Source organism: Rhamphochromis longiceps, linkage group LG4 (assembly GCF_057381845.1).
Source record: "Rhamphochromis longiceps isolate RC_006_pf linkage group LG4, R_longiceps_female_GT1.1, whole genome shotgun sequence".
Taxonomy (NCBI): Eukaryota; Metazoa; Chordata; class Actinopteri; order Cichliformes; family Cichlidae; genus Rhamphochromis; species Rhamphochromis longiceps.
Genome location: NC_140560.1, coordinates 31,551,569 through 31,576,829, shown reverse-complemented (window position 1 = coordinate 31,576,829; position 25,261 = coordinate 31,551,569). Strand labels below are relative to the sequence as shown.

Here is a 25,261-nt window from a genome sequence, read left to right as displayed (position 1 = left end):
TGACACTTTTAAAGGTTTACCTAATGAAACGTTTAGGCTGTCCAACAGAATCCAGAGCCTTTCCACAGCTTGTGCGTTAAGACCGAAGCCACACAAGCAGAAAAAGAAGAGCTCACTAACACCGCGGATGCGACAGCTCTGCAGCTAAAACATTCTGCTCTTCATTTTGTACCGCGTCCTCGTCCTAAAACATCCAGACTTTAACTTCTTTTCTTTTCCTTTGTATTTGTGACTTTTCTATCTGCTCTATCGACTTGTTTCTGCCTCTCTCAGATCTTTCCAAACTCCCTCTCTCCTCCTCCTCATCTTACTCCACCCTGTGGGAGTGTGGAGGGAGGTGCGCGGGATTGGTGAGGTCATGCTAGGAATGCAGCAAAGACAGGCGTAGCAGCGAGGGGAGGAGCGAGACAACAGAGGAGGGGGTTTATAATATTAAGACACGGCAGGACGCTTGGAAGGAGAGGGCAGTTTGGGGCATTTCTGGGAGGAACGGTGATGTTTCTGCATCTGTGAGAAAGACCAGTTAAATCAGCTCATCTGGTGTTTGTGTGTGTTGACGAGTTGCTCCAGGTTAATGGGAGGGGCATTTAACGATGCATGTTGGATCTTGTGGAAGAGCAACCTGTGGAGCGATAAAAATGTGTTTTACGGAACATGGGTGTGTGAGCGACAACCGAGTTTTTGGGTTGGTTTTTTTTTCCCCAAGCACAAACTTTGACAGATACCAGTGGTTGTAATCTAAACACAGAGCGGAGAGCCTGTGAGTCACTCTGCAGCCAGTCTAACAAAATCTTGAAATTCTTCAACAGTGACGCTGTGAATCATCTCTGCAGACTTCTGCAGTGTCCTAAAATAATGCATGTAATATGTGTGGGTTTATTTTGTGTGTGTATTTGAGGTGGGGGTGGGGTAAAATATGTGTGAAAAATCTCATACTCACACTTACCAACTGAAGCACATCTTCATCCTTTGGCATAATGGAGAGCTCCAACACGCTCTCACTGCAGGACACGTGCGACAAAAAAGAGACAAGAGCAAGAATAAGACTTCAGAGGCAACATTTGTACCTGTGGATTGTTATAGCTAAAATAAAAATACAATAAAATCAAATACAAAAGAAACCTTAAAAAAACTCCAGCTATTCTTAAACGAATACCAGTTAGGAATGCACTGATTTGAGCAGGAGGATAATGAATCAGTTCCATCGGGTAATCTGAACTGAGGTATGTCACTTGATGTTTCATACCTTCCATTAAAACTCATAATATGCAGCAAAAGACTAACAAACTACGTGAAAGGCAGAAAGCCAATCAGAATAGTTGGTTGTTGGGATTTTTTAGTTAATGTTTTTTTTGCCCTTGTGTGAATTTTTAGCATTTAGACTGATGAAATTATGTTATTTAAAAAAAACAAACACCTGTGGCCCAGTTAAACAAGTATATTTGTAAAGGTGAAGTCACGCACTCCCTCCTACATTACATTTGGGCCATTAGATATGATTTGGATGCGTCGCATTGATCTGTCATGAGGTTATTCTCATATCTCAGGGTGAAACAAGCTATTCCTGTTGCTGCCTAGCTCGGCTTATAGCCAGATGGTAAGCTGGCAAGCATGAAGATATACACGAGTCAGTGCACATATCTCCACTTTTTGTGTCACTCTCCTATGACTTCTCTCACAGGACAATAAATCAACACTTAAAAGGCTCTGAAGGGGCTCACAGGAAGGGATTCTTACCTGTTCTGAATGAGGGCGATCACCTGTGAGTACGTCTTTCCTAGAATACTTTCTCCATTCACTTTCACCAGACGATCCCCTGCACAGCATGGACAGATTGTCATATTATATCACTAATAGGGGCAGGGATAGCTCAGTAGGTAAAGTGGTCGCCCCATGATCGGAAGGTCGGCGGTTCGAATCCACTTAACGGCTACCCTGAGGTACCCCTGAGCAAGGTACCGTCCCTACACACTGCTCCCCGGGCGCCTGCTTAGTGGGCTGCCCACTGCTTCACTGAGTGAATGGGTCAAATGCAGAGAAAAAACAAGTAATTTCCCCATGGGGATCAATAAAGTATCCATTATTATTATTATTATTAATACATTTGAGAACAATGAATCAGTAAACTCTGACCTTTAAAGCAAGAGGAAATGATAAAGAAAATGGGTAAGGGGTAAATTCCCTGAAGGCAGACATCAAAATAATAATGACCCGGAGTGAAAAATAAGTAGTGAACTTTTTGAATAATTGACTCTGGGCTGTCTAAAGTCAGCAAAACCAAAACCACATTAAGCAAATCACCTGTATTGGGTGGCATCAAAAGCCAGCTTGAACTTAATCTCACACTTTTTCACTTCATGTGGTGTTCTATGTCTTAAAGGCAAAAAAGTACATCAATAAAATTAAAATAGCTTTCAAGCATAAAGAACAGGTATGTTTAGAACAGCTCAGCTTTTGTGAACCAAGGCCTTGAGGAAAGGCGTCCGATAACTACCTGCTCAAATTTTATATGCATTTGCGGTTACTTTATGCAAGCTGAAACACATACGCGGTGCTCGCAGGGCGTGTGTTTGCATACGTTTGAGGTAGCGTGCAACTCCGTGGATGCGTCAGTTTGCGTTAAATCAAGCTGGTGCTTTAACACCGAGTACTGGTTTGCTCTGCTGTCACAGAAATACACAAGAGGAAAACCTCACACACACTGAGCTCTCGTTCTGTAATAACTCTCGTCTCCTTTGTTTTTATTGTTAGTCAACTTCTCTCTGCATGCTCGTGCAGCGTCACGTGACCTGCACGCAGAACAGATTTCCAATGCAAATCGAGGCGTCCTCACTCCTGCACAACGTGTTCCTTTTACCTGTGCACAGGCCTGCCTGATGGGCCGGACCCTTTTCTCTCACGTTCTTCACAAATATAGTGTCCATTGGCTCCAACTGACCTTTCTGAAACCCTGAATGACAACATGAAAAGAGGGGATGCGCAAAGATCAGGACATAGACAGATTCAGTTAATGCACAAGGAAAGAAAAAGAAATCCACATGTGGGTATGAACGTTGTTACACATGAACATTTACCATTATATAATATTATATAATATTATTAATCATCCAAATATTGTAAACAATAGTCAAATAGTAAATAATAGTAAAATAACATAGATAAAATGCCATTCTGTATTGGAGGTGCACAGTACAACAATCCATTAGTTTACATTTTTTGCATGAACTCATTTGGGTAAATTCACATGCATATCTAAGCAGACATGACATTGATATACAGATGTACTTTCTGATGTATTTGTTTTGCGATTACTTCATGAATATCACCTGGGAGTCCACGCCAGGCTGGTTGTTTGATAAGCGCTACACCCACAAATCTTTCAGAAGCGCCGAGTAAAGCTGCAGGCTCAAACAAATCTGTTCCCCTTCTGCTGCGCTACACCTACGAACAGTTACTGCTGACACTTTCTACCAGCGCCCATCAGATATTTGTTAAGGGTTTGTTTTTGACACGAGCGACGTGGCTCCACAGTGTAGTTGTTTACGCGTTCACCTCACGAGTGAAAACTCCCTCGTCAGGTGAATCCCGGGAGAAGGCACAAATGCCTCGTGGGTTGTGTTAGGAAGAGCATCTCCTGTTGAATTCTTCCAATTCACATATGCAGAGCTACCTTCTGTCCCAACCCCGAGTGAACCAGGTAGCAGCTGAAAGTAGCACTTTTTCAGACGAGTAAATACGTCCATGAGCATCTAACTCAGAGGTTGTCAGACTGTGGGTTGCAAAAGTAAGGTAAATTTTTTTCAGGGAAAATAAATAAGAGTTTGCTTATACTACTGCATGTTTATTTATGTAAAATTAAATTTCTTATTGATATTTATTGATAAATATTCACACTTTTTTCAGCATCTCAAGTCAAGAAAACTAGAAAAAGCTGGAGAACCAGAAGTCTAACTGCAGGTGGATTTTTAGATGTAGTACTGGATAGCGTCCTGTAGGTGGCGCATAAAGGCTGCAGAGCAGGCGAGACATGAGGGAAGTACAGTAGGGTCTTGCCTCAATTACATCATCATTATCCCTATCCCTGTAGTAAGCTTTAACTGGAGCACTAATAAAAGACTGAGAAGGCAAAAAATAGAGGCAGCTCACCCTTTCCGTTACCGTTCTCCTCATCCTGCAAACAGAAAGACAGAATTACACATATTAGAGCAAATTTAAAGCGTAAAATTCCTGTAAGAGACATTTATTGTTGTCCTAGTAATTACAAACACATTTGCTGAGATGGTCTTTGGCCGCGTTTAAGAAGTTCTAGATGAGAGAGATCTGATAGCGAGGGGTAAACTTTTCCACATGCACAGAAAGGTCGACATGTGATGCAACGCAAGCGCTGAGCTTTAAAAAAAAAAAGGTTTTACTTTTGGAAATGTGGGAAAAGTTGCTACTTCAGACACTGTCACAAAATTGACCATATACAAAGATTTGCAGGACGGAAACTGGCTGTGCCACATGGAAAATTTTGCAACCAATAATAAAGTGCTTTTTTTTTCATGCCCATTCAGCATTCAACTTTTAGACAAAACTGAGGGGAAAAACAAAAGCTATCACTACTTTTCCAGGCAGGAATGCTACCAAGTGATGATTCGGGGTTTACATCATGTAGTAGAAAGGCCTCATACAGGGCCCTCATACTCCTGATTTAAACACAGACACTTCAGCAGCATACGGCTTCTAACTTTGGCCACAGTTCTCAACCCCAGGTGACCTTTTTCTGAACAGAAACCAAAATGTGGAAGGATGAGATCAACTGTTTACAGCTTTCCCTCACGTGTCGGTGACTTCACTGACAATTTATGCCAAACCTCCTGACACCGACCTGTTTGTTTTCATGAGCTCTTAATGTTGCAGATCCAGCACAGACACTGACTATCTGGTTTGACAATCTGCAGGTGCTCATGACATCACACACACAGCGAGTAAATAAAGGCGGGGACAGTGAGAAACGAGGTGGTGAGATCTGATAGCTGCAGGTTCTCTGATCACCTTCACACACACACACGCACAGACACACACTAAGCTGAGTGGACAGTTTGTGGGCAGGGGCACAGTGGGCTGACTGCTGCCGGGCTTTATCCTGCGCTGAGTGGGCTCATTCCGGGCTCTGCAGACAATGGTGGAGGGTTTAGAGGCAGAGAAAGGATAGCTGCCGACCCCAGAATAGAACTCATAGCTGGGGACACTCACCACCCGGCCAGTCCTAATTTCACCACATCCGGAAGGAGATGGGAAGAGGTGGACACAAAAGTCTATGCTAGGGATTCTATACATCTGGAAAATTACTCATCCCTTAATTTATGCGGATGTCTGGCACTGGATTGAAAAGACTCTAAACCTACACAAAAATGCATCCGTATCCATCCTGTTGCTCACAAGGTACATCCCAGTTTTCAGTGATAATAAAACAGCAATTCTTCACTGTATCATCACACTAATAACGTGTTACTTTAATGTAATGTAACACACTTTTGGTCCAAAATTCAGTATTAAGATCAAAGTTACTGGACGGATAGTTATCTGGGGAGGTTCTCAGTCATCCAGGTCATGGAAGTCCGAGGAAAGCGACTGAACTTTGACCTCTCGATCCAAGAAACTTCTCCTTGATCAAATGGTTATGCAGGTACATAAACCCTTCCAAAAACAGTCTCCTCAGTTCCCAGTTCAACGGTGGCAAATATGTGCATTGCTTGGAATTTATTGCTCGTAAGGAAAGAAATGTGACAGCAATGTGCAAAATGTGCCGAGAAACACAAGGCTGGTAGCTAAAGACCACAGACCACCCAAATGTCTCCTCAGAATGAGTGAATTTTGACCAGGTAACAAAAGCAGAGCTGTTTTTCACATCTTCTACTACAGGCTTCAGGATATAATAAATAATAAAAGGAGCTAGCATCTAAAAATAGATCCAGTGTATGTCCTCCCTATCTGAATGAGTACTTTTGTTTATTTCAGCTTATATGTATGGCAATAGCATGACTGCTGTATGCTGTAACTCAGTAACAAGTACTTTGACACTACACAGCGTAAATAAGCAAAGAAATTAAGTAACAAAGAAATCTGTGGTACTGTAGTTACTTCTTTTTTTAGTTCACTTCATTTCACATTAAATAAAATATTGTTTTTTTCCAAAGTGAATAAAAATCAAGTTACATCCTAATAAGAGGAAGTGTCAAGAGAAGGTTGTGAAGACGCTGAAGGGTCCTGTTAGAACCACGACCCAGACGACCTGTGGACCTATAAACCGAGAGCATGAATGAGTCACAGACCCTGTGAATCTGTACTAATTGGACACTAAGAGGTTAATTTGGGAGGTTTCCATGAAGCCTCTTCAGATAAGAACAGAAAGATCTGTGAGTCTAATTGTCCAAAAAACAACATGTGATCCCTTCTGAGGCAGAGGAGACAAGGGCAGAAATGAGGCCAAAGGCCAGCAGTGGGCCTATTGTCTAGGGCTGGCATGGTACGGCCCGGCTGCCAGTGAGTGGTACCAGGATAAGACAACAGATCCCATTCAATTCGTGTTCCTATCAGCAGCTGCTAGATGGTGGGGTGGTATAAAAATAATAGAGGCCTTGTTTCAGCTGGCTCACCCCACCCCAGCCTCCACATCCCTCAATTTCACATCTGGAGACGTTTGCCCCCACACCTCAAACAGCTAAATAACCACTCGGGCTCATTTCCCAACACCAGAACAAGCCTGAATTCACCAGGGACAAAAACAGGCCTGTGAAACAAACAGGAGTAAAATGAAGGTGTTTTTTTTAATTCCTCAAAGTAGTAAAATCTAAGCCCCGGTCCTTGTTCTGTCTCCAGATCTTGTGCCTCTCTACCTCTAACAGCTCGGTTTCTTCGTCTTCTGCTGTCTCTAATCACCCAGGCTTGTTTTCTCCCTTTGTCTTTGTGTACATTTTTTGCTCCGCTCAACCTCGCTGACCCGCAGCCACAGTATGATTGGCTTTATCTCTGAGCTCAAATTGGCTCTCTCCTGAGTTCAGCGAGTTAAAGCTAAGGCCTTCGAAACCCCTTTAAATGCCAGCTAGGATGAAATGGAGACCATGTGTACTATAAAAACAAACACAAAGTACTTTGTGACACTAAGCCCTGAAGCACAACTGGTATTTTTATAACATAATTCAACACTTTTAAACACCTTTAACATTTAAGGCATTTTCTAGTGTTTCAGGGACCTGCAGACATCTGTGACTCTCACCTTGAGGTTAGTGTGCAAAGCGGATTCTGGAGGATAAACGATGAAGTGGCGTAATGTGAAACCGAAACCCTGGGAGTTCTTATGGAGGACCAGCGTCCGGGGACCCTTCCAGCCCATGCCGACCCCCTCCCTTCCCAGCCGGGTCGCCATGGGCGGCCGAGGGTTGTCACCGGCTGAGGAGAAACCATCCCTCCGCCCCTTAGCCTGTAAACACAAAGAGATCTGGTTAAAAACATTACCCCCAGCAGGAAAAGCAATTTTATACGAAATGACTGCAATTTGTCATTTAGTAAGCTGGAATATTTGCTTCTAATAAGATTTACGGGCATCAGAAATGTCAGCAATATCAGTTCTTTCCCATTATTCGTACCAACACTCCAGAAAAACCTGCAGTTGTCCAGATTTATGGCTCACTGGAGAAGCACAAGGTGCCTCTGTACTCAGTGACATTAACTCCGCCGCTGCCGGACCGCTCATTAGCAGCTTCCTTGTGAAGTCCTGTCTGCTAGCCTCTGCATGCCACCCAGCCTCAGAACAATAGTCAATAAACACACCTGGGGGAGGGCAGGGGGGACTATCAGGAAGAGGCCATATCTAGACGGGGCCAAGCGGGAAATGCGGGTATCACCCAGTTCAGACTACAGTGACCTTGGTCTTATTATAGGGAGAGAAGATCCAGGGACTCTGAGCGTGGAGAATAAAGGCAGATTTTCAGCACAGCTCTCTAAATTTCTCATTCCTGCTGCCGAGTAAATAAGTCCGGCAAGCTCAGCTGACAGACACACGTGAGAACTATCACCCGCCTGCTGCCCCATCGACCCACATCTGTCAGTCAAACACAATCACCTGACCAAACAGGCAGGAGTGGGAGCGAGGGAGAGAAGGAAGAAGGGAATCTGAGTGCCAGCTCACAGCTTAAGTCTGCTGCACACATCAAGTCACTGCAAAACTTTTCTTAGTAAAACTGAACTCCCTGCACTCTCACACTCTCCCAAACTTAAATTAAAACACTGTAATGACTAGTCCGACCAAGTCAGCCCGGTCTTTCAGTCACCGTGCCGTGCTTTATTTTGTTTAAAGCTGCAATCTTCTGCATACTGATGGTAAAAATAACTTCTTAGCATCTTACTGATGGATGCTACAGCATAAAAATGCAATGCACTGCAGACAAAAATAACATTTTTAACAGTTTCAGAAAGACAGATTATAAACAGTCGGATCATTTTTCTTCTTAGTAAATGATCATTTAGACAAAAAAAGACATTGATTTGTTTTTCATTAACTAAAGATGAGGGCTGACACTGATACGAGCAAACCAGGAGCTGCACGGGGATCTTAAATCACATTGCGCACATTTTTACGCCTATGCACTGTTTTGGTTAAATCAACGATGAGCTCAGGAGGACACCATATTAATTGATGACATTTTATCTAATCCTACTTGAAGATTAGATTAGATTAGACGAAGTAAATGATGACAGAGGTAAAGGTTGCCCAAATAAGTTCGTACACTGGTTAAATGCTAACGTCATACACTCTGAGAAAGGCTACAGGAGTCTATTAAAAGTAAATGTGATCCACCTCTCACCTACTAACTGTTACATTAATGCACAAAACTGTCAACGGATACAAACAAGTACCACCTGCTTGACCGCCTTCACATTCACCTGGATTTTGCACATTTACTAAGGCATGCGGCAACTGCTGCTGTGATTTGGCACAATATAAATGAAACTGAATAGAATATACATTTTTAATTTGTGCTATAAGCCTTTAAAACCCTGCAACAACAGAATTTTTACTCCCCACACAGAATCTTCAGCACATTTGAACTAATTTAATGACTAACAAAAACATCTGTATACTGGATGTTTTACTTATCTTATGATGTTTTTTCCACAGGTTTTATTGATTTAATATGGGATGAACACCCCTGTCAAAGGTCACTTTGTGACATGCCATTACAGCCCCAAAGATACAATAAAGGGTAGGGCTGTTCGATATAACGATATATATCGGATGACGATCTATCGTTTCATTTTACGCTATCTTTTGTTTCGTGGTGTCGCAAAATAAACTGTTTACGGCAATATTTTTTCATCGTTTTGATGGTCACGATAGTGGCTATATTAATTTCTTAAAGTTCTCTCTTTCTCTTATATTTAATATAACCACACTACTGACGGACAAGCACCTGTTTTGTCATTAGCAACAACGAAGGTAACACCATCACCTGTCCGCTTGTTTATGTTCCACATAAACCTTTCACAATAAAGCTCAAGATCCTGTTGAGACTTTTCAAAATAAACTGAATCACGTGAAAGAGCAGATTATTTACGGATGAGAAGTAAAAAAAGAGCCGCCAGGTACTAAAAAATAAACCTTAGACTCAAACGTTAGAACAGGCTTTTCCCCGCAGCACGCCGTGTAATAAATACTCACAAAGAAAACGGCGGCCGTTACAACTTATGTCTAAAAATGTATCGTTTCATGCATCGGTTAAAACACTCCAGCTACATGCCGCGCAGCTGGAAACACTCCCCGCAAGTCGAGCTGCCCGAGATTCACAGAATTTACAGAAAATGTTACATTTTTGTGATTTATATCGTTATCGGGACGATAGAGTTTTGGTCATATCGCACAGCCCTAATAAAGGGACTTATTTTATGAGTGTACAAGCCATGAATCAACAGAGGCCACAGATGTCATTTTAGGTGTGATTTGATGTGCATGTCACTTGATATGAAAAATGAGTGAATGCTCTGAGATTCAGATTACTCAAACCACACTGAGATATGAGTCAGTGTGCCCTTAAAAGTCGAAATCCTAAACTGTTTTGCGCGTCTTCAGATTCTGTGATTGTGTATGTTGCATACATGTTTTCGTGTCAGTGGGTTAGTATTTCTAGACCACATCATCTAGATGCACACCCCACATTCCGCTTCCTGTCCTCCCGATAAACATGCTTACACACAAGCACAATAACGCGCACAGGCCTGTCCTGGCAAATCTCCGCATGGCCACAGAACAACAGGAAGTGGCAGGCTTGAGGCAGGAAGTGGGGCAGCACTGTGGGGCGGGATAACCCTACAAATATAACCACGGAGAGTTATGGAGGCACTTCCATTCTTCACCCCTCTTTCTCCTTCCTTCCAACCTCTCCTCCCTTCCACCTCTTCTTCCTCTCTCTCCACTTCTATTCTTGCAATGGAAACCTGGCTCTGCCGACATTTACCGCACATGTTCTTTTCCTCTAATTTCACATTCCATCGAGGGAAAAAAAAGAAACCAAAAAATAAGTTTGCACTTATAGGCTACTTTCAGAAACATCAAGATGTTTGCTGGTTAAAACGCTTAAACTTAAAAGTACGAATATAATTTTGATTAATCTTGGCTATTTTCCAAACGATCACAAAAGATTATTTTGGAAGATGTGATGTGCACGTTTCACAGACTGTGATATCCATAGATTCTCAAAGCTGGATCTTTAGTCTGGCAGTCTAAACAATGTAAAATAACCCTTCTATTTTCTTAGAGAGGCATGCAGCGAGGCCTATTATGTGAGCCGCATAAAGAGGTGCGTGAGGAAGGCAGGGGAGTGCTTGGAGTGTCAAATTAAAATGATAAAGAAAAAGAAAAGGCCAGGAAAGAAAAAAAAGAGGAAATGAAAGAGCAACGGGGTGAAAGGAGGAAGAGACAGAGTGAATTCCTTGGAGGGCGCGGGTTGATTTTGGACAAGTTGAAACACACACAGCAACTGGCACAGGAGGGGCGGGAGCACAGATAGAGTGAATGAGACGAGAAGGATGAGGAGAGAAGGAGACGCAGAAGGAGGAAGAGTATCGGGCCCCAGCGAGGGACAGGCTCCAGCACGCCGGTTTCGACCACATGGCCCCTCCCGGCGCTGAGAATACTGAACCCTGTGATTACCCAAAACACACAGGGTCTGCCTGGGTCTCTGAGCCAGGAGGACAGTTTCCCCACTCTGCAGCTCTGGACTGTGTGGGCTGTGTTTCTGCTCGGCCATTCTGCCGAATCTAGACTCAACCTTTTCCCCCTAAAACAAGACGAACCCCCTCTCATGCCCTCTGAGCATGATTCGACCAGTTTCCTCTGCCACCGCTACCAAAATAAAATTAAAAAACAGTTTAAGCTTGCTGACAGGCCTCTCCGGGACAGGACATTGGGTTTAACCAACAAGGAACTTGGAAAATTGTATCTGCGGTTTTGCAGTCTAATCTTGACTTCCTACGCAGGCTGGAAGCACAGACGAGGGAAACCTCGCTCCTGTTTTGCTGAGAAAAGAAGACATTTGGTATTTCCTGCCCTGCAAGTGGGAACTTAAACTGTTTCACATTGTTTTCGCCAAAAGAAGTATTACCTGCTGAGGCTGATTAGCAAATAAACTTCAGCGAGTACAGAGAACTGAAGAATCCTGTTATCACCTGTAGATGATGTCATTAAAAAAAAGAGTAAAAAAAATGCTTCATTGGAAACAACTGAATATGCAGAAAAGCTTGTAATGTCACACCACAGCTTCCTCCTTTGAGTGAATGTTTAGTGGGTAAAGTGGTGTGCTTTGCCAACACACAGCAGCAGCAGCCGGCTCTTCCCCGAGGACATTTTCCTCCTGATTTCAATTAAGAACCATATAATTAAGATGAAGGACTGATAAGACAAGAAAGGAGCAGCTCAAGGACAACATAGCATGCTGCATCTATAAAATCCAGAGGAAATGTTTGATGTTTAAATTGCGGCGCCAAAATTTTAGAGCCCCATCAGCTTTATTAGAGAATAAAAACGCTATAAATAAACAGCGGGGGTGGTAATCTCCCCTGAAATCCCGTAATAAAGGATTTTTGAGTCTTAAGAGGCTTTTCTAGGACATGACAATATTGTAAAGCTGACGGCATAATCGTCGGGAACAGCGTACGTGTAGGGTAGCACACGTCCACACAGACACACACTCTTGTCCTCGCTCCATCCAGAGGTAAAGCAGTTCAGAGGAATGCAGTGACTGTCAGGGAGCCCGGCTCCTGCTAAAACCCCAGCAGGACAGAACAATAATGCTCTTTTAAACAGCTGAGAGCTGCAACCTGTTTGAAAAGTGGAGCTTTGCGGCTGTTACAAATGCTGACGAGCCTTTAATCCCGATGGTCATAGCTGTCTGCGTCCGCAGCCCGGAGCCGAGCTGCCAAGAGGGAACAGGAGAGGGGACGGCGCGAAAAAAAGCCAAACCATCTCATCCTGATAATTCCTGGACTCACCGGCCACACACAGAGAGCGCTCCCCCACCTCTGCACCTCCACGAGCATCCTATGTCTCACAAATGTGTGACGTGCACGTGAATATCCACCTTTACTCTCTTAAGGAAGCCGGCGGATTCTGTAATTTATATAACAATATGTTTAAGGGGCCATACTTGCGAACGTGTGTGAATGCAGAATGTTTGCTGAAAAACCAGTCCAGCCCCACAGTCCAGTCCAGTTCAACCAGGCCAACAGGTGATGATGCAATGTCTGTTAAACAGGGTTTTTTTTCTGTTGAATAGCAAAACATGCCTATTTGTCCAAGTGAAACCTGCATCACTGGTAGCAGTGAAGTTCATTTAAGCTATTTTAATTCAATCCAAGGCCTAGAATCATTTCCAGGAGGAGCGGTTTTAGAATAACTTTTACAGCATGACTTGATAGCTGAGTGGGCAGCAGCACATGGCAGTTAGTCTGTGACGTGGGTTTAAATCTGACCAGGGACTTTTTATCCTCGCTGCCTCGACTTTTTGCTTTAGCAAAGAGGTGAAAGTGCAACAAAACACTGCACTTTATCACACTTTTACATGACAGATTTTCACCTTTACAATTTGTGAGGGTGTTGCGGTCGTGCCGGCAGCTGAACGTAAAGAAAAAAAATGCAAAAAGAATTGAATGCGCCAATCCTGTGATCCCTCAAACGCAATAAATCTCAACGATAATAAAGCAGAACAAGATACCAGACATATGATGTGCCAGAGAGATAATAGAAGTGCATATTTCAACTTAAAGTAACAGATAGAGACAGCTAGGTGCAACTGCTCTTCCTCCCCCTCTCCTAAAATGTAAACAGTGTACAGTGTCTGTTTGTCCCAGCTGTGTCCGTACAGCCTCTCCTTTTCCTCCCCCCACACTTACATTCCTCATTATGGCATTTTTTAAACTGTGTCAATGAGTCTGGGGGAAGCGGATGATGAGAACCATTAAAAAAAAAAAAAAAGCAGTGAAAAAAGATGTGATATTCCACATAAATGATCACGGTTAAATGAGGAAGTAATGGCCTGAATTCTGAGGGCATTTGGGACTTGGGGGTGGGCATGCACAGCTGTACAACTGCATGACACCTCGATCAAAGTGGTACTTAGAAGCCACCTTAAACTGTGCTTAGCCAGTAATTAGCTCCTAGGAGGAAGAAAAGGGTCAATATGCAAGCCATTCCTAATCCAATGGATGGAAAACGTGAGTAAGCTGGGAAATATTTTTATTTGCTAAATGTAGCTTATCTGATCTTAAATTCATAATTCTAAGTATATTTTTGTTCAGAATTAACAAGTCCACAACAAATTCAATAATCCGGTGTGTACGTGGTCTTTGCAGGCCAACTGCAGCTAAAAGCCACCTTGACTGTAGGTAAAAACTACACTTTCTTAATTATATTGATCCACTCAAAGAAGTCTAAACAAAGTGTGCCTGCCAAAACAAAAGAGCCTGAAGGCAACACAGGCATTTCTCCAGAAACTTTAAAGAATCTACCAACAGCTGAGGGGTTAACCGGCTCCAAACAATGAGTACAGTTACAGAGAAGCATTGCTGACATGCATGACTAATTGCACACAGCGGTTTCTGGAGAGTATTGCTGATATCATTGTTTGCTGTGTTAATTCTGGAGAACCACAAAAGTCACCACGAGCACGACAAAAAACATCTCCGATGTCTTGGAGTGTAAAGTGGCCGAGGATTTAGCAGGAAGTATGTTAAATAAGCAATCTGGTCAATTCATTTGACAACAGAAAAATTTATGAGAAACTATTCAAACAAGCAATGTACAGTTTTAACTGATAAATCTTATTTTTAAAAACAGATAAAACAGGAAATTCCTACAAATTTCACATCTTGCTATTAGAAGCTGTGATGGGGATCAATACATTGTTGGAAATCCTCATCAAGTTATCTAGCTAAAGCATTTAATTTGGACTCAACTTGTCATTTAACAGCAGCCACTGACTGATGCTTTTAGCCACAGTCACCACATCTTAACGTTAGATGGGTGAAGACCAGTGACCCCTTCTTACCCTGGGCTGATGAGAGCTCTGGCTGTGCCCAATAGGCATGGCAGGTGGCGAAGTGGGTGGCTCCGAGGTCGTGCCTCCACGTAGAACCGCCAGCCAAATGCAACGAGGTTCAGGGGAGCTGCAGTCCACCCCCACCGGGTTCTGGAAGCTCCAGTCAGACCCGGCTGGCGCAGGACACGGGAGCATAGCAGCGGGCATCGGAGCGCTGAGTTTGGTCAGATCCGCATCGCTCGCCACCAACATGGGCTGCACACACTCAAGCACCAACACAAAGTCCTGGACGGTGTCCAGACACAGACCTACAATCGAGCCAAGACAGGGTGGCTGCTTTTAGTGTCTTCCGATTCTCCAGTCATTTAACTTCACGCCTCCTGGCTCCAGTCCATTGCTGCTGCTGCTGCTGAGCCTCGGGAAAGTTTAATCCAACAAGTTACACATCACAGCCTGACGCTCCTGACCTCCATCGGTCAGCTCTCCAAGACCCTCATCCGCACTATTGGGGGGTTCAAACCAGAGGAAGAAAAAGGCAGCAGATAGAGGAGTGTGTGTGTGGTGCAGGGATCAGAGGTAGGTCTGGTTTCACTACAGACACACACACAGAGACCAACTGACAGCAGCCCTCCTGTCGGTGTCCAGTGATGTTCTGCATTCAAAGCCACTCTGTCCACCCCCCAAAACACACAACTGCTGTCCCAGAGGGCTGGATCTTCTGTCTCTCCTCCCTCCCACTGCCCCCACTCTCTCCTTTCACCCTCCCTCTCTACCTCTAGTGCCAGACAAACTTCATCTCTCTCTCATCTTAATCCCGAATGTTTACTTTATCACAGCGACCATCAGCTACTCGATCTGTTGCTTTTCTGTTGCTTCTCCTCTTTTGCTTTCTCTTTAGTCCTTGTTTTTGTTACTCGGACTGTATCCAGACAGTTACTGACTCCTTCCACATGAACCGGTCTGACTGTCATCAGTAAACAAACACCTGTGCACTGTAAAGCGGAACTCTTGAAGCCATACGTTGGGAAAAACCGAGAGCGGGTCAGCTGTTAACAGTCCAGGTGAAGAGATCTCCTGTAGGGTTGCTGCTGGTAGGTTAAATCCACGTTGGATCCTTCCTGTGCTGCACGTGTGCTGCACATATGTGTGTGTGAGCGACACAAACACAGTGACAGAGCTTTGGTCCCGCTGCTAAACTCCACAAACGCCAGCCCTGCCTCCACCGCCTCCCCTCCACTCAAAGGGGAGACGAAAAAAAAAAAAGAGAGAAAAGAGAAAGAGGCCAATTTGCAGCACAAAGAGAGAGGAAAAAAAACATTTGCGGCTGCTATGCTTAGTCTTCTACTCCCTTTTTCTTATAGTTAGGAGGGGAAAACACAGAGGAGGGAGAATGATAATGAGAGAACATGGAAAAAAGCTGCCAAAGACAGAGAAGGAGAGCAACGGGCGCTGCTGTGGTTGTAAAAGCTCTGAAAATAACACGGTCGCTACTGGATGTCAATATGACCTCTTTGTCAAGCCTATACTCCCACTCTCACGTGCAGACACACTCCTTCCCAGAGGATCCACCCATATACAACACAGTGACACCTAAAAACCACTAAATCAGTCAGGGGTGAGTTCTCACCAAACAGCCAGGCGTCCAGGGTACGTGCGAGAGCGGCAGACAGGTAACCATGTTGTTATTACAGACAGCCAACGTTCCCCTCCGGTTGTCGTCACTGTTAACCTGCCGAGCATCCGTTACCGATGAGGTTAGACAGGTTTCACCTGCCGAACAGCGGGGCAAGTTCCAACTCGACTGGAGAAGGCAGTCATCCGCAAAAAACACCGTACCCTCTGGATATGTCGCACTATGCCAACAAGAACACACACTGCAGGCTTTGATAGTTTATACTCACTGAGGAGGTGATAAATTAACGAGTCTGTTACTTTCACAGGCAGAAACATACCCCAAGAAGAGTGAATAATAGTGGCGTGTCCAATAAAAGTACCAAAAAATATAAAACACAGTTAATATAAAATATGAACTCAAAGTGTTTTGGTGTCATCTAGCACTTTAATATGATATCCTGCGTTTCTCTTCCGTGTGGGTCACTTTTTCTTTTTTTTGTTAATCTTGTGCAAACACACAAGGATGTATACATGTGCGTTAGGAAAATATGTTACATTTACTCCAGGAAGTTAAGATATTGTGCAATGTGAGGCTGCAAATGCAAGGCTGAAAAATGAAGCAAATCTGGAAAGGCTAAAGATACTTCCTTAACTGTGAAGTTAACGTCTCCCTTCTCTACATCTCTACTTACCAATTTAAATTTCATTATGGTGTAAAATTATGCAACATTGAGTGACAGGACAACAGTCAGTCAAAGTCTACACGCCAGTTTTGGTGAATGAAATTCAAGCAGTTTAGTTTCTGTGCATCATTCTTTCACAAGTATCTGTGTGATGCTAATCGCTTTGCTAATCAAGCTAGCTACGCTCTCATCCAGATGTGATCACTTCGAGATCCCTGCAGTGGTCCTGCGTTCAATACAACCATGTTTTATGCGCAGTCTGTGGGATCAGTCATTGAATGATGTAAAGAGTAATTTATTTACAATAAAACTGATTTACATTATGGGAGATCTTTGATCAAGAGTCCAGAATGTTATAATTGGCCTGCAGTCACCCACATATCACTCGCAGGCCATGCTCTTCATGTTCTCAATTTTGCATTACAGCAAACATTGGAAAGGCTTTAAAAAGCTTTTTTTATTAATAAGCTCCATGTATTTATACACAGCATGCAAACATCTGATCTTGTTCAATTTTTTGCATGTTAGCAACAGGCCTATTAAAGCAGCAAGGCGCTTGCACTGCATGACTGATATGCATCCTTAATAGTTGCTTCTAATTCGTACGTCATCATAATAACGAACCTCATTTTTATGGGCGTCACACATTTTCTATTTTTCTACTTCCAAGAGTTACATAGTGGCTCTTTTAATGATCTTTCCTGCAAAAATAACAAACTACATTGAGGTGGATCCACACCTCACTTTATCCCCAGTTAGTTTATTGAGTCAGTAGACTTTCACTTACACACACAGGCACACACACACACACACAGAAACCAGTTACATGTGAATACAAAAGGCTGGTTTTCTTGTGCACATGCATACACACAAGCACATGCCACATGTCCCACTGAGTCACTGCTGAGTATAAATACACTAGGCTATGTAATTATGGTTCCACTTAAAGTCAGAAGGCTGTGGCTGTAGGGGGGTTTGTCTTCTCTCTGTGGTTCAGACCAGAGCTTCGGGTTCAATGCACCACCCGGAACCGCCCTGCTGGATCACCATGGGGAGGTCCGATTCATCACCAGGAGGGGGAGATGCGAGAGAAAGAAAAAGCCAGACGGGGATTTAAAATCTGCATCCATTTCAAAGCGGCAGCACTGAGGTGGGATTTCATATGGCACTTTTTACAATAACAGTTAGTTTTAGTGAGGCGGGAGGAGTGCCTAATTTGGAAACAAAAGGTTTCTGGCTGTCTCACACCCTCTCTTTCTCTCGGTCACCCTTTCATGAACCATGACGGCACTTACAAAAACAGGAGGTTAAGTGAGAAAAAAAGAGAGATGGCTGGCAAAAGAAAAATGAAAATAAAGGCATTGAGTTACAGTTTATCTGATGTGAGCCACACGTGAGGAGCTCGAACAAAAGCACATGGTCTACTGGTTAGCCGAAACATGCCCGAGCAGGCAGACATCACCTGCATATGGGCTTAATTTAAATCATAACAGCATACCTTTTTTTTATCTAACTTGTAACGATTTGAATGCTCAGTAAACAGCACTCGAGGTTTTTTCTTCCCCCCGTTTCTTTTAGATCTTAACCTGGGAGCGCAAAACTCCTGGAAATGTCAGGAAATCAAAGCCCGACATGCACCGTAGCTCTCAGAGGAGCGACGTCTCTGCCCCTCACTGCTCTCCGACAACAAACACATCTGTGGAAAGTGAAAACTGCCCGCTGGTGTAAGGGACAGATTAGTCTGGCGATATGTTTTAATCCCTCTCATAGTCGGATCATGACAGTGAGCCAACCGATTAACACACAGTGGCCTCCCTACCCTTTTTGTTTTCCCCACTGCAGCTTCCTCGCAAGGCAAAACAAAAGTCTGTCTCTTCTCTGCTGCATCTACAAAACAGAGCTGTGATGAGGAGAAAAAAGGCAAGAAAGAGCAGAGTGAAGCCATTCAGAGTGCTGACTGAGCGCTTGGTTGGCCTGTCGCTAACAAACCGCACTGCAGACACAACCGTAGGATGTCTTCTCTAAACACAGGCTGCAAGAAAAGGCACAAAAAGGGTCAGAAAAGGACAGACGGGGTTTGATGCTTACAATGACTGACACAACAAAGACAATACATAGATAAAGAACTTTAATATCATTATAATCTGACGTCTGGAAACCCTTGAGGAAAATCCCGTCGCCTCTGGTGAGACAAACTCCGGTGACACACTCAACATGTGCCAGGAAAGGCGATAAAGGAGTCCACATGAGTTATCTGTGTCATCACACTGGAAACTAAGGAATGATTCAGATTTTACCACAAATATATGCCCGATGCACCGCCACGGTTACCAAGCTCCGAGGGGGTCCCCCAAGATGAGTAACAAACAAATCAAAGCCACACTTTTTCCTTAAACAAAGCTGTTTGTCTTTTCCATTTTCCCACCAAGAATTGGGGACTTTTGTTTTTGCCTTTGTGCTTTAAGAAAACATTTAAAAGAGTGTTCACAAAGCGGCTGTGAAAAACTTTTCTGTGCCTCAGTATTTCTTAGGTTTAACTAAATATAATCTACAGTTATGAAACATGAGGCTATTTTAATAAAAGAATGAGTGAATAAAAGTTTTGTTAGAGCACATTTCACATGTAGCGGTTCAATAATTGGCTCTAGATGGCATCAGCATGGAGTCGATTTCTCCGTCTAGACAGACATTAAGCGTAATCTGCTGAAGTAGATTGTACAAAAGCAAGCGCTTGTGTGAAAAAAGGGGATGTAGCTGTTTTAAGATGGTTAATTTTAACTTTAATCTCCAGTAAATCCCCATGCCATGGAACCTATAGGCCTTTGTAACAGCATTCATGATGTAGTGAGCAGACAGCAGACACTAGAGGGCAGCTGCAACCCAGGGTCTAAAAGCAGATGGGTGGGGGGAAAAGCCCAGAGGGCACTGGGCCGCAGGGGATAGAGCAAAGGGTGATGAGCTACAAGTAAATGTAAAGTTTTACAACAATAGGTGGCATGAGTGTGTGCCCAGGGCGAGGAAGTGCAAGAAGCCGACCTATAAGCCGTTATCTGCGATTCGTGGTTGTAAATGAGTTACAAATGGATAAGCTCGGGGTGGGAGACTGTGGCTGGACATTAGGGAGGTCACACCTGTTGTGGTCTCTGTTGTGCGAAGCTCTGAGATGATAGCAGGTGCAGAGCGAGACGAAACGTGCAAGGGTCAGATATCTAATCAACACACAGCTGAGGTGGTACCGGGGTGGTCTAACCCTCCCTGACTGGCCAGAGGACTTTTACAACAACAACAACAACAACAATGCATGACTCAAATCTGCAAACCAGAAGAAGCGTCTTCTGTGTTAAACCCACTGCATTATGCATGCACTCCACATGACATCAGCCCAAGTGAGCTGGCTGAGAACTGAAATATCAACTCTTTAGTCACCTTTTCCCGCCCACTCACTCACACACACACTTAAGATATTATTAGCTCCATGAAGCTAATAATGTACAAGAAGTCTGTAATTACTGATATGAGTCAAGCTTTTAATCTGAACCGACATTACACTGCTTTAAAAACAGGCCACAAAAAGATTATTTCTATAATTAACCAGGTTAAGATTAATGTCTGTTTAGTCCCGAAAATAGTAAAAAAACATTGATGCCCAACAGCGTGAAATCTGAAGCTGTGGTGTATCATAACGGAAGTCTTACAAAACCTGCCAAACCAGTGAATCTTTGGCTTTCAGTGTTATAGCATGTCACTCTTTTACTGCAGTGTTAATCAACAATCATTCGGCTGGCTTAACACATCAGATAAGTTGATAGTAACAACACAATCTCAATTAGGGACCTAAATCACAGGTAATCATTTAGCACTGATAATAACTTCTTAAATCATTTAACTAGGTGGACTAGGACTCCAGCTTCCCAAATGTGACAATCTGCTCCTTTTCACAAGAATTGATTCATTAATTCAATTTATATGATTCATTCATATAACCCATTTTTTGGAAATTATAACACAAAAAATGTGCCTATTGTGCTACTTCTGCCACAAGGGAACGCTGGGATACATGAGTCAGCCCGCCGGCCTACAAAGCATCTACGTGGACAAAAATGCCCGATACAGAGCAGGAAGCAGAACACGAAAGGGTGGGGGCTTTGACAGATGTTGGAGAGCGAACACCGGGGTAAAGGGGGGGGAAACTTGGAGGGAATAAAGAATGAGGACAGAGAGTGATCTAAAGCAGAAGCAAGAGTCAGGAAGTTGAAGAGAGCAGATGGAGAGGAGACAGGAGAGGACGATTTAAACATCTGGGCTCAGACAGCGGCGGCGCAGGCGCGTATTTACGCAGAGACGCACTCTAAATACCTCCTCTATTGTTTCATTTAAATAACGCAGCACATAAACGACGACAGTCCAGACTGCACGGCTGGAGGCTAAACCACAAAAATGTCACTTCTTTGCTCAATCAAGCTAATTAAAGGCTAAGAAATGAATCCATTAACAGACAGTCTGCTGACAAATGATTAAACACACTAAGAGATGTGTAAGTGAGTGTTGAGAATAATCTATCCTATGGATTTTTGCCCTGTTTTCCAACTCGCGTTCCAAAAACGTGCACATCACCTCTTCTTTTAACAGAATTCTGGGATTGCTTGGGAAGAGAGGTGTACTCTTTAAAGCAAATAAATACTCAAGAGTTTGGGGACTCCTCTGGTATAGATTTTTTAAATAAGTCGTCAAATTCTGCTAATGAGTAACAGGTTTGGGTTGCAGGCAGGCAAACTGAGCACATGGACAATATCTTGGTATTGTCTTGAAAAGCATGCTGGCGGAATTGCAGCATGTATGTATCATTCAGCATTAATGCTGCCTTCACAGATGTGCAAGTAAGCCATGAAAACCCCTAAAAATAATCTCAGGCACACAGTAAGTGTCACTGTTTCTGAGTGTGTTTGAATTGCATCGCTTACGATAAAAGAACCAACTATTCATTGACATGGTTTTCAAAAATGCTCCTGGATCTATAAAATGATTTTCCTGTAAACAGCCTGAATATCAAAACCATCCACAGGCAGTTTACAAGATTCAGATTATCTGAATCTTTATTTAATCCCCATATATAGTTGTGTGAATGCCTCTTAAGTCTTCCACAGTGATGAACTTCTCCTCCAATTACATGTAACGTCCTCAGCTCCACTGGGATGATCTTCTTCATGTTGTTGGCCGGTGTTTTGTTTTAACATGACACAATCTTTGCAGGCTTTTGCTCTCCCTGTCTGAACTTTGTTGGACGGGCTTTCTGGAAGCAAATTCAAAAAGTTTCAACATCTGATAGTGTCGCATTTATACTTCTCAAATTTAATGGGTGGGTCTCTCGTGGCTATAAATTTTTCATAGCAAGGAGAGACCCGCAGGCCATATTGCATGGGATCAAACCTGGATGTATGAAGGAAAAGATGGTTTCTATTTGTGCATGTGATAAAGAGCGATGAAGCATACAGGCAAAACACACACACACACACACACACACTATGACATACACTAAGTGGAGAGACGGTGCTCCACTTTAACCTAATTAACGAGAAGTGGCTCCTCTAGTCGACTGCATGTTTTATGTTCAGGTCACTTCGATAATAAAACGGAACTAAAATGAAGAAGAAGCTTCGTCTCTTACTGGATATTTCATGCATGCATTAACAGTTTAACTTTTTGTGTCCGCTTATTTTTAGTGAAGGGTGAGAGGGAATGGCATGTTAAATAGATGATAATTACAGCTCAAAGTTGCCATGAATACTATCAAGTTGCCTATGTTTGACCTTAATAGTTACTATAGGTCTGAACTTTAAGACTCTCAGACTGTAAAACCACTTGGCTCATTTTAAAGAGCCAGGTGTGAATGCTAGATCCTTCCTCTCTTTTCAGACATGTCTGAAATCTGGAAGTCTGAAAACGTTCCACCTTTTGATGCATGAAAGATGTGTGACGGCCGAGCAGTCACCAAGAACGCTTAAATCAAAACACACTGGTTCCTGCTAAAGATCTGCTCTCTTTCCACGGTGTTTTTAGTCATGTCCCATCCCCTCACGCTTAGCCAAAGAACATGAAACAAAGAGGACCGAAACAACAGCCACATCCTGCTGCTTCTGAAAGCCACTATGAGGCGACGGCTGGGTTTTATCAGGTAAATTCCCAGCTGTACCGTATAACGAGTCTTCTGATACTGACGGGATCTATGACGACATCTGGCAGAGAGCTAACTTTGCTCCTTGCACTGTATTCCCCACCCCTCACCGCTCCACTGTACTGACCACAACCGCTGGGAGCAATCAGAGCGTCACGTCGGAGCTCCACTGCAGTAAGATGCCCTCCCTTGCTACCCCTCCCTTCTTTTTCCCCTTTTTCCCTTTTCTTCTCTTTCTTTCCTGGTTGTTTTCAGAAGCAGGCCTCAGCAACAGAAAACCACAGGGCTCCAGCAGGCCTTTTGACTCTCTCCACCCCCCTCGCCCGCGTTTGGAAGAAGCGCGGCCGTACTTTGAGCCCCCTCTTCTCGGTTGCTTCCCTCTTCAGACCCACATGTATATATTTAGCTCATCTCTGCTTCTGTATAATTAACAGATGAAAATTATAACTTTGGGACTCGGAGATGACGTTGCTGTTCTCCTTGGCTGAAGCTGAACTTAAGCTTCAGCCCTAGGGGGGACAAAAACCAGGCGGCGGTCCAACATGTGGGGCGTGGTGGAGGCGATGCTAAGCCAGGTTGGGAAACTGAGCGAGGCAGTTAAAAAAGAAAGAGAAAGACGACTGCAGAAAGGAGTCAGAGTGTTTATTAGAGCTAGCGAGATGGCCTGCTTGACTGCCTCCATCAGCCCTGGAGTTTCCATTTGTGGTCATCTGGTTCTTACATTCCTGCCATGCACCACCGCTCACACCACGCCGAGGAAGTCTCCATCACTAAGTTCACACAGGACTGTACAATCCAGCAATTCTCAAAGCTGAGTCTGGGGTGTAGAGTAGCCATTTAGGGAGCTCTCAGAGTAGTGAAGAATAGTTTAAGTTAATGAAAGCTTTTCTTATGTTTGGGTCTCACAGATGGAATCTGATCACCTGGGAATCTGTGGGTTACGTCTGGGTATTTGGGGATGTGAAAATAGTTTTAAAGACTGCTTTTGCAGATGCACGAGTACACTGATGCAGCTCTTAACCCAGCTGGACAAATTCCCACTGTCTAAAAGTTCAGTAAGATTTTCCAATATTTCACATAGACCATCTCAAATTAAGATCAGTGTTGTGATTCACATGACTCTCCACGGGCTCGCAAAGTCTCTCTTTAACAGTGTACGCATGATGCCACCGGGCAAAAGATAGCAACTGCACGTAATCAATTACTACAGTTTAAAGGAGTTTGGAGGCAGACACATCAATTCTTCCCTTTTTCAATCTAGTCAAATCTGAAGCACAGCCAAACGCATGTGATGCAGAGGTCAAGCGAAACTTGCTAGGCGTGATTTTTCTGGCAGTAACTTCAGCTTCTGTTCTCACTTTGAGATAAACCTGGCGATCCTCAGATTAAATCCAAAGGGGCTTTTGCAAACCATCTCTTCTCTTCAGCATTCCCCAGCAGAGCAGAGATGCTCTGCAGATACTGACTGGCATGTTTCGAATACAGGGCGATCGTCCCACGCTATCACTTCATCTGCTCCTTCCTGTTGACTGTGATGTAAAACCCTGTTTAGTCCTAATATTCGAGCAGATCCCAAAGGCACTGCCCTTTTGAGCGCGCCGAGCAACGATGAGATCCATATGCCAAGCTGATGATGCTATGTCTGCATCTTTAACCTCTGTCACTCTGTATTAGCAGCCTTTTAATGCAACCCAGAGACTGTTCACCCTGCAGAAATAAACTGTCCTTTTGTAGCCTCATGACTTCTATCACCTCAGAAAAGAAGGTCAAATTTGCCACCTGAAGGAAATTAGGCTCGCGCTTGTATTCTTATTTTGCTTAGCTAATGGGACGCCTGGAGAGGCCTCCAACTGTTAACACAGGAATCATACACTCGCATATGTTTTCACTCTGTTATTCGGATTAAAGACACGTTGCCATTGCTTATAGTGAAGAGGAAAGTTAACAGAAACACACTGGACTGTTAGTTTTCACTCTGTAAACTCAGGGCGGTGGGTGGGTGGGGGGGTTGGATATACAAGAACTGTACAAAAACAAACCCTTCATGGCAAAAACCTACATGTGAATACCCGCTGCTTTAAGGATGACATTCTGCTCACAGACGGCACATACAGACAGAATTGAAAGCAGCGGCGGCAGCAGAGTATCCTGAAAGGAGATGCCCAAAGAAGGAAGCAGAGAGGGGATCAAAGCAACGAGCGATTCACAAGGAAATGAAA

The 25,261-nt window shown here is 43.6% G+C and overlaps 1 protein-coding gene across 13 annotated transcripts in view; it reads right to left on the bottom strand.

Moving 5' to 3' along the window:
* Window positions 1–25,261, bottom strand: part of arhgap23a (Rho GTPase activating protein 23a) — a 67,516-nt gene that overhangs the window by 19,726 nt on the left and 22,529 nt on the right. For 3 of the 13 annotated variants that reach the window (XM_085404527.1, XM_085404522.1, XM_085404515.1), the window contains exons 2-6: window positions 7,262–7,465; window positions 4,147–4,171; window positions 2,858–2,950; window positions 1,738–1,816; window positions 941–1,001 (exon numbers count right to left, since the gene is read on the bottom strand). In XM_085404527.1, the coding sequence (XP_085260653.1) occupies window positions 941–1,001; window positions 1,738–1,816; window positions 2,858–2,950; window positions 4,147–4,171; window positions 7,262–7,465 (462 nt within the window). Of the gene's footprint in view, window positions 1–20; window positions 271–940; window positions 1,002–1,737; window positions 1,817–2,857; window positions 2,951–4,146; window positions 4,172–7,261; window positions 7,466–14,582; window positions 16,072–16,200; window positions 16,610–25,261 lie in introns of those variants that run through there. The other 10 variants (XM_085404516.1, XM_085404519.1, XM_085404523.1 and 7 more) reach the window with 9 other exon arrangements.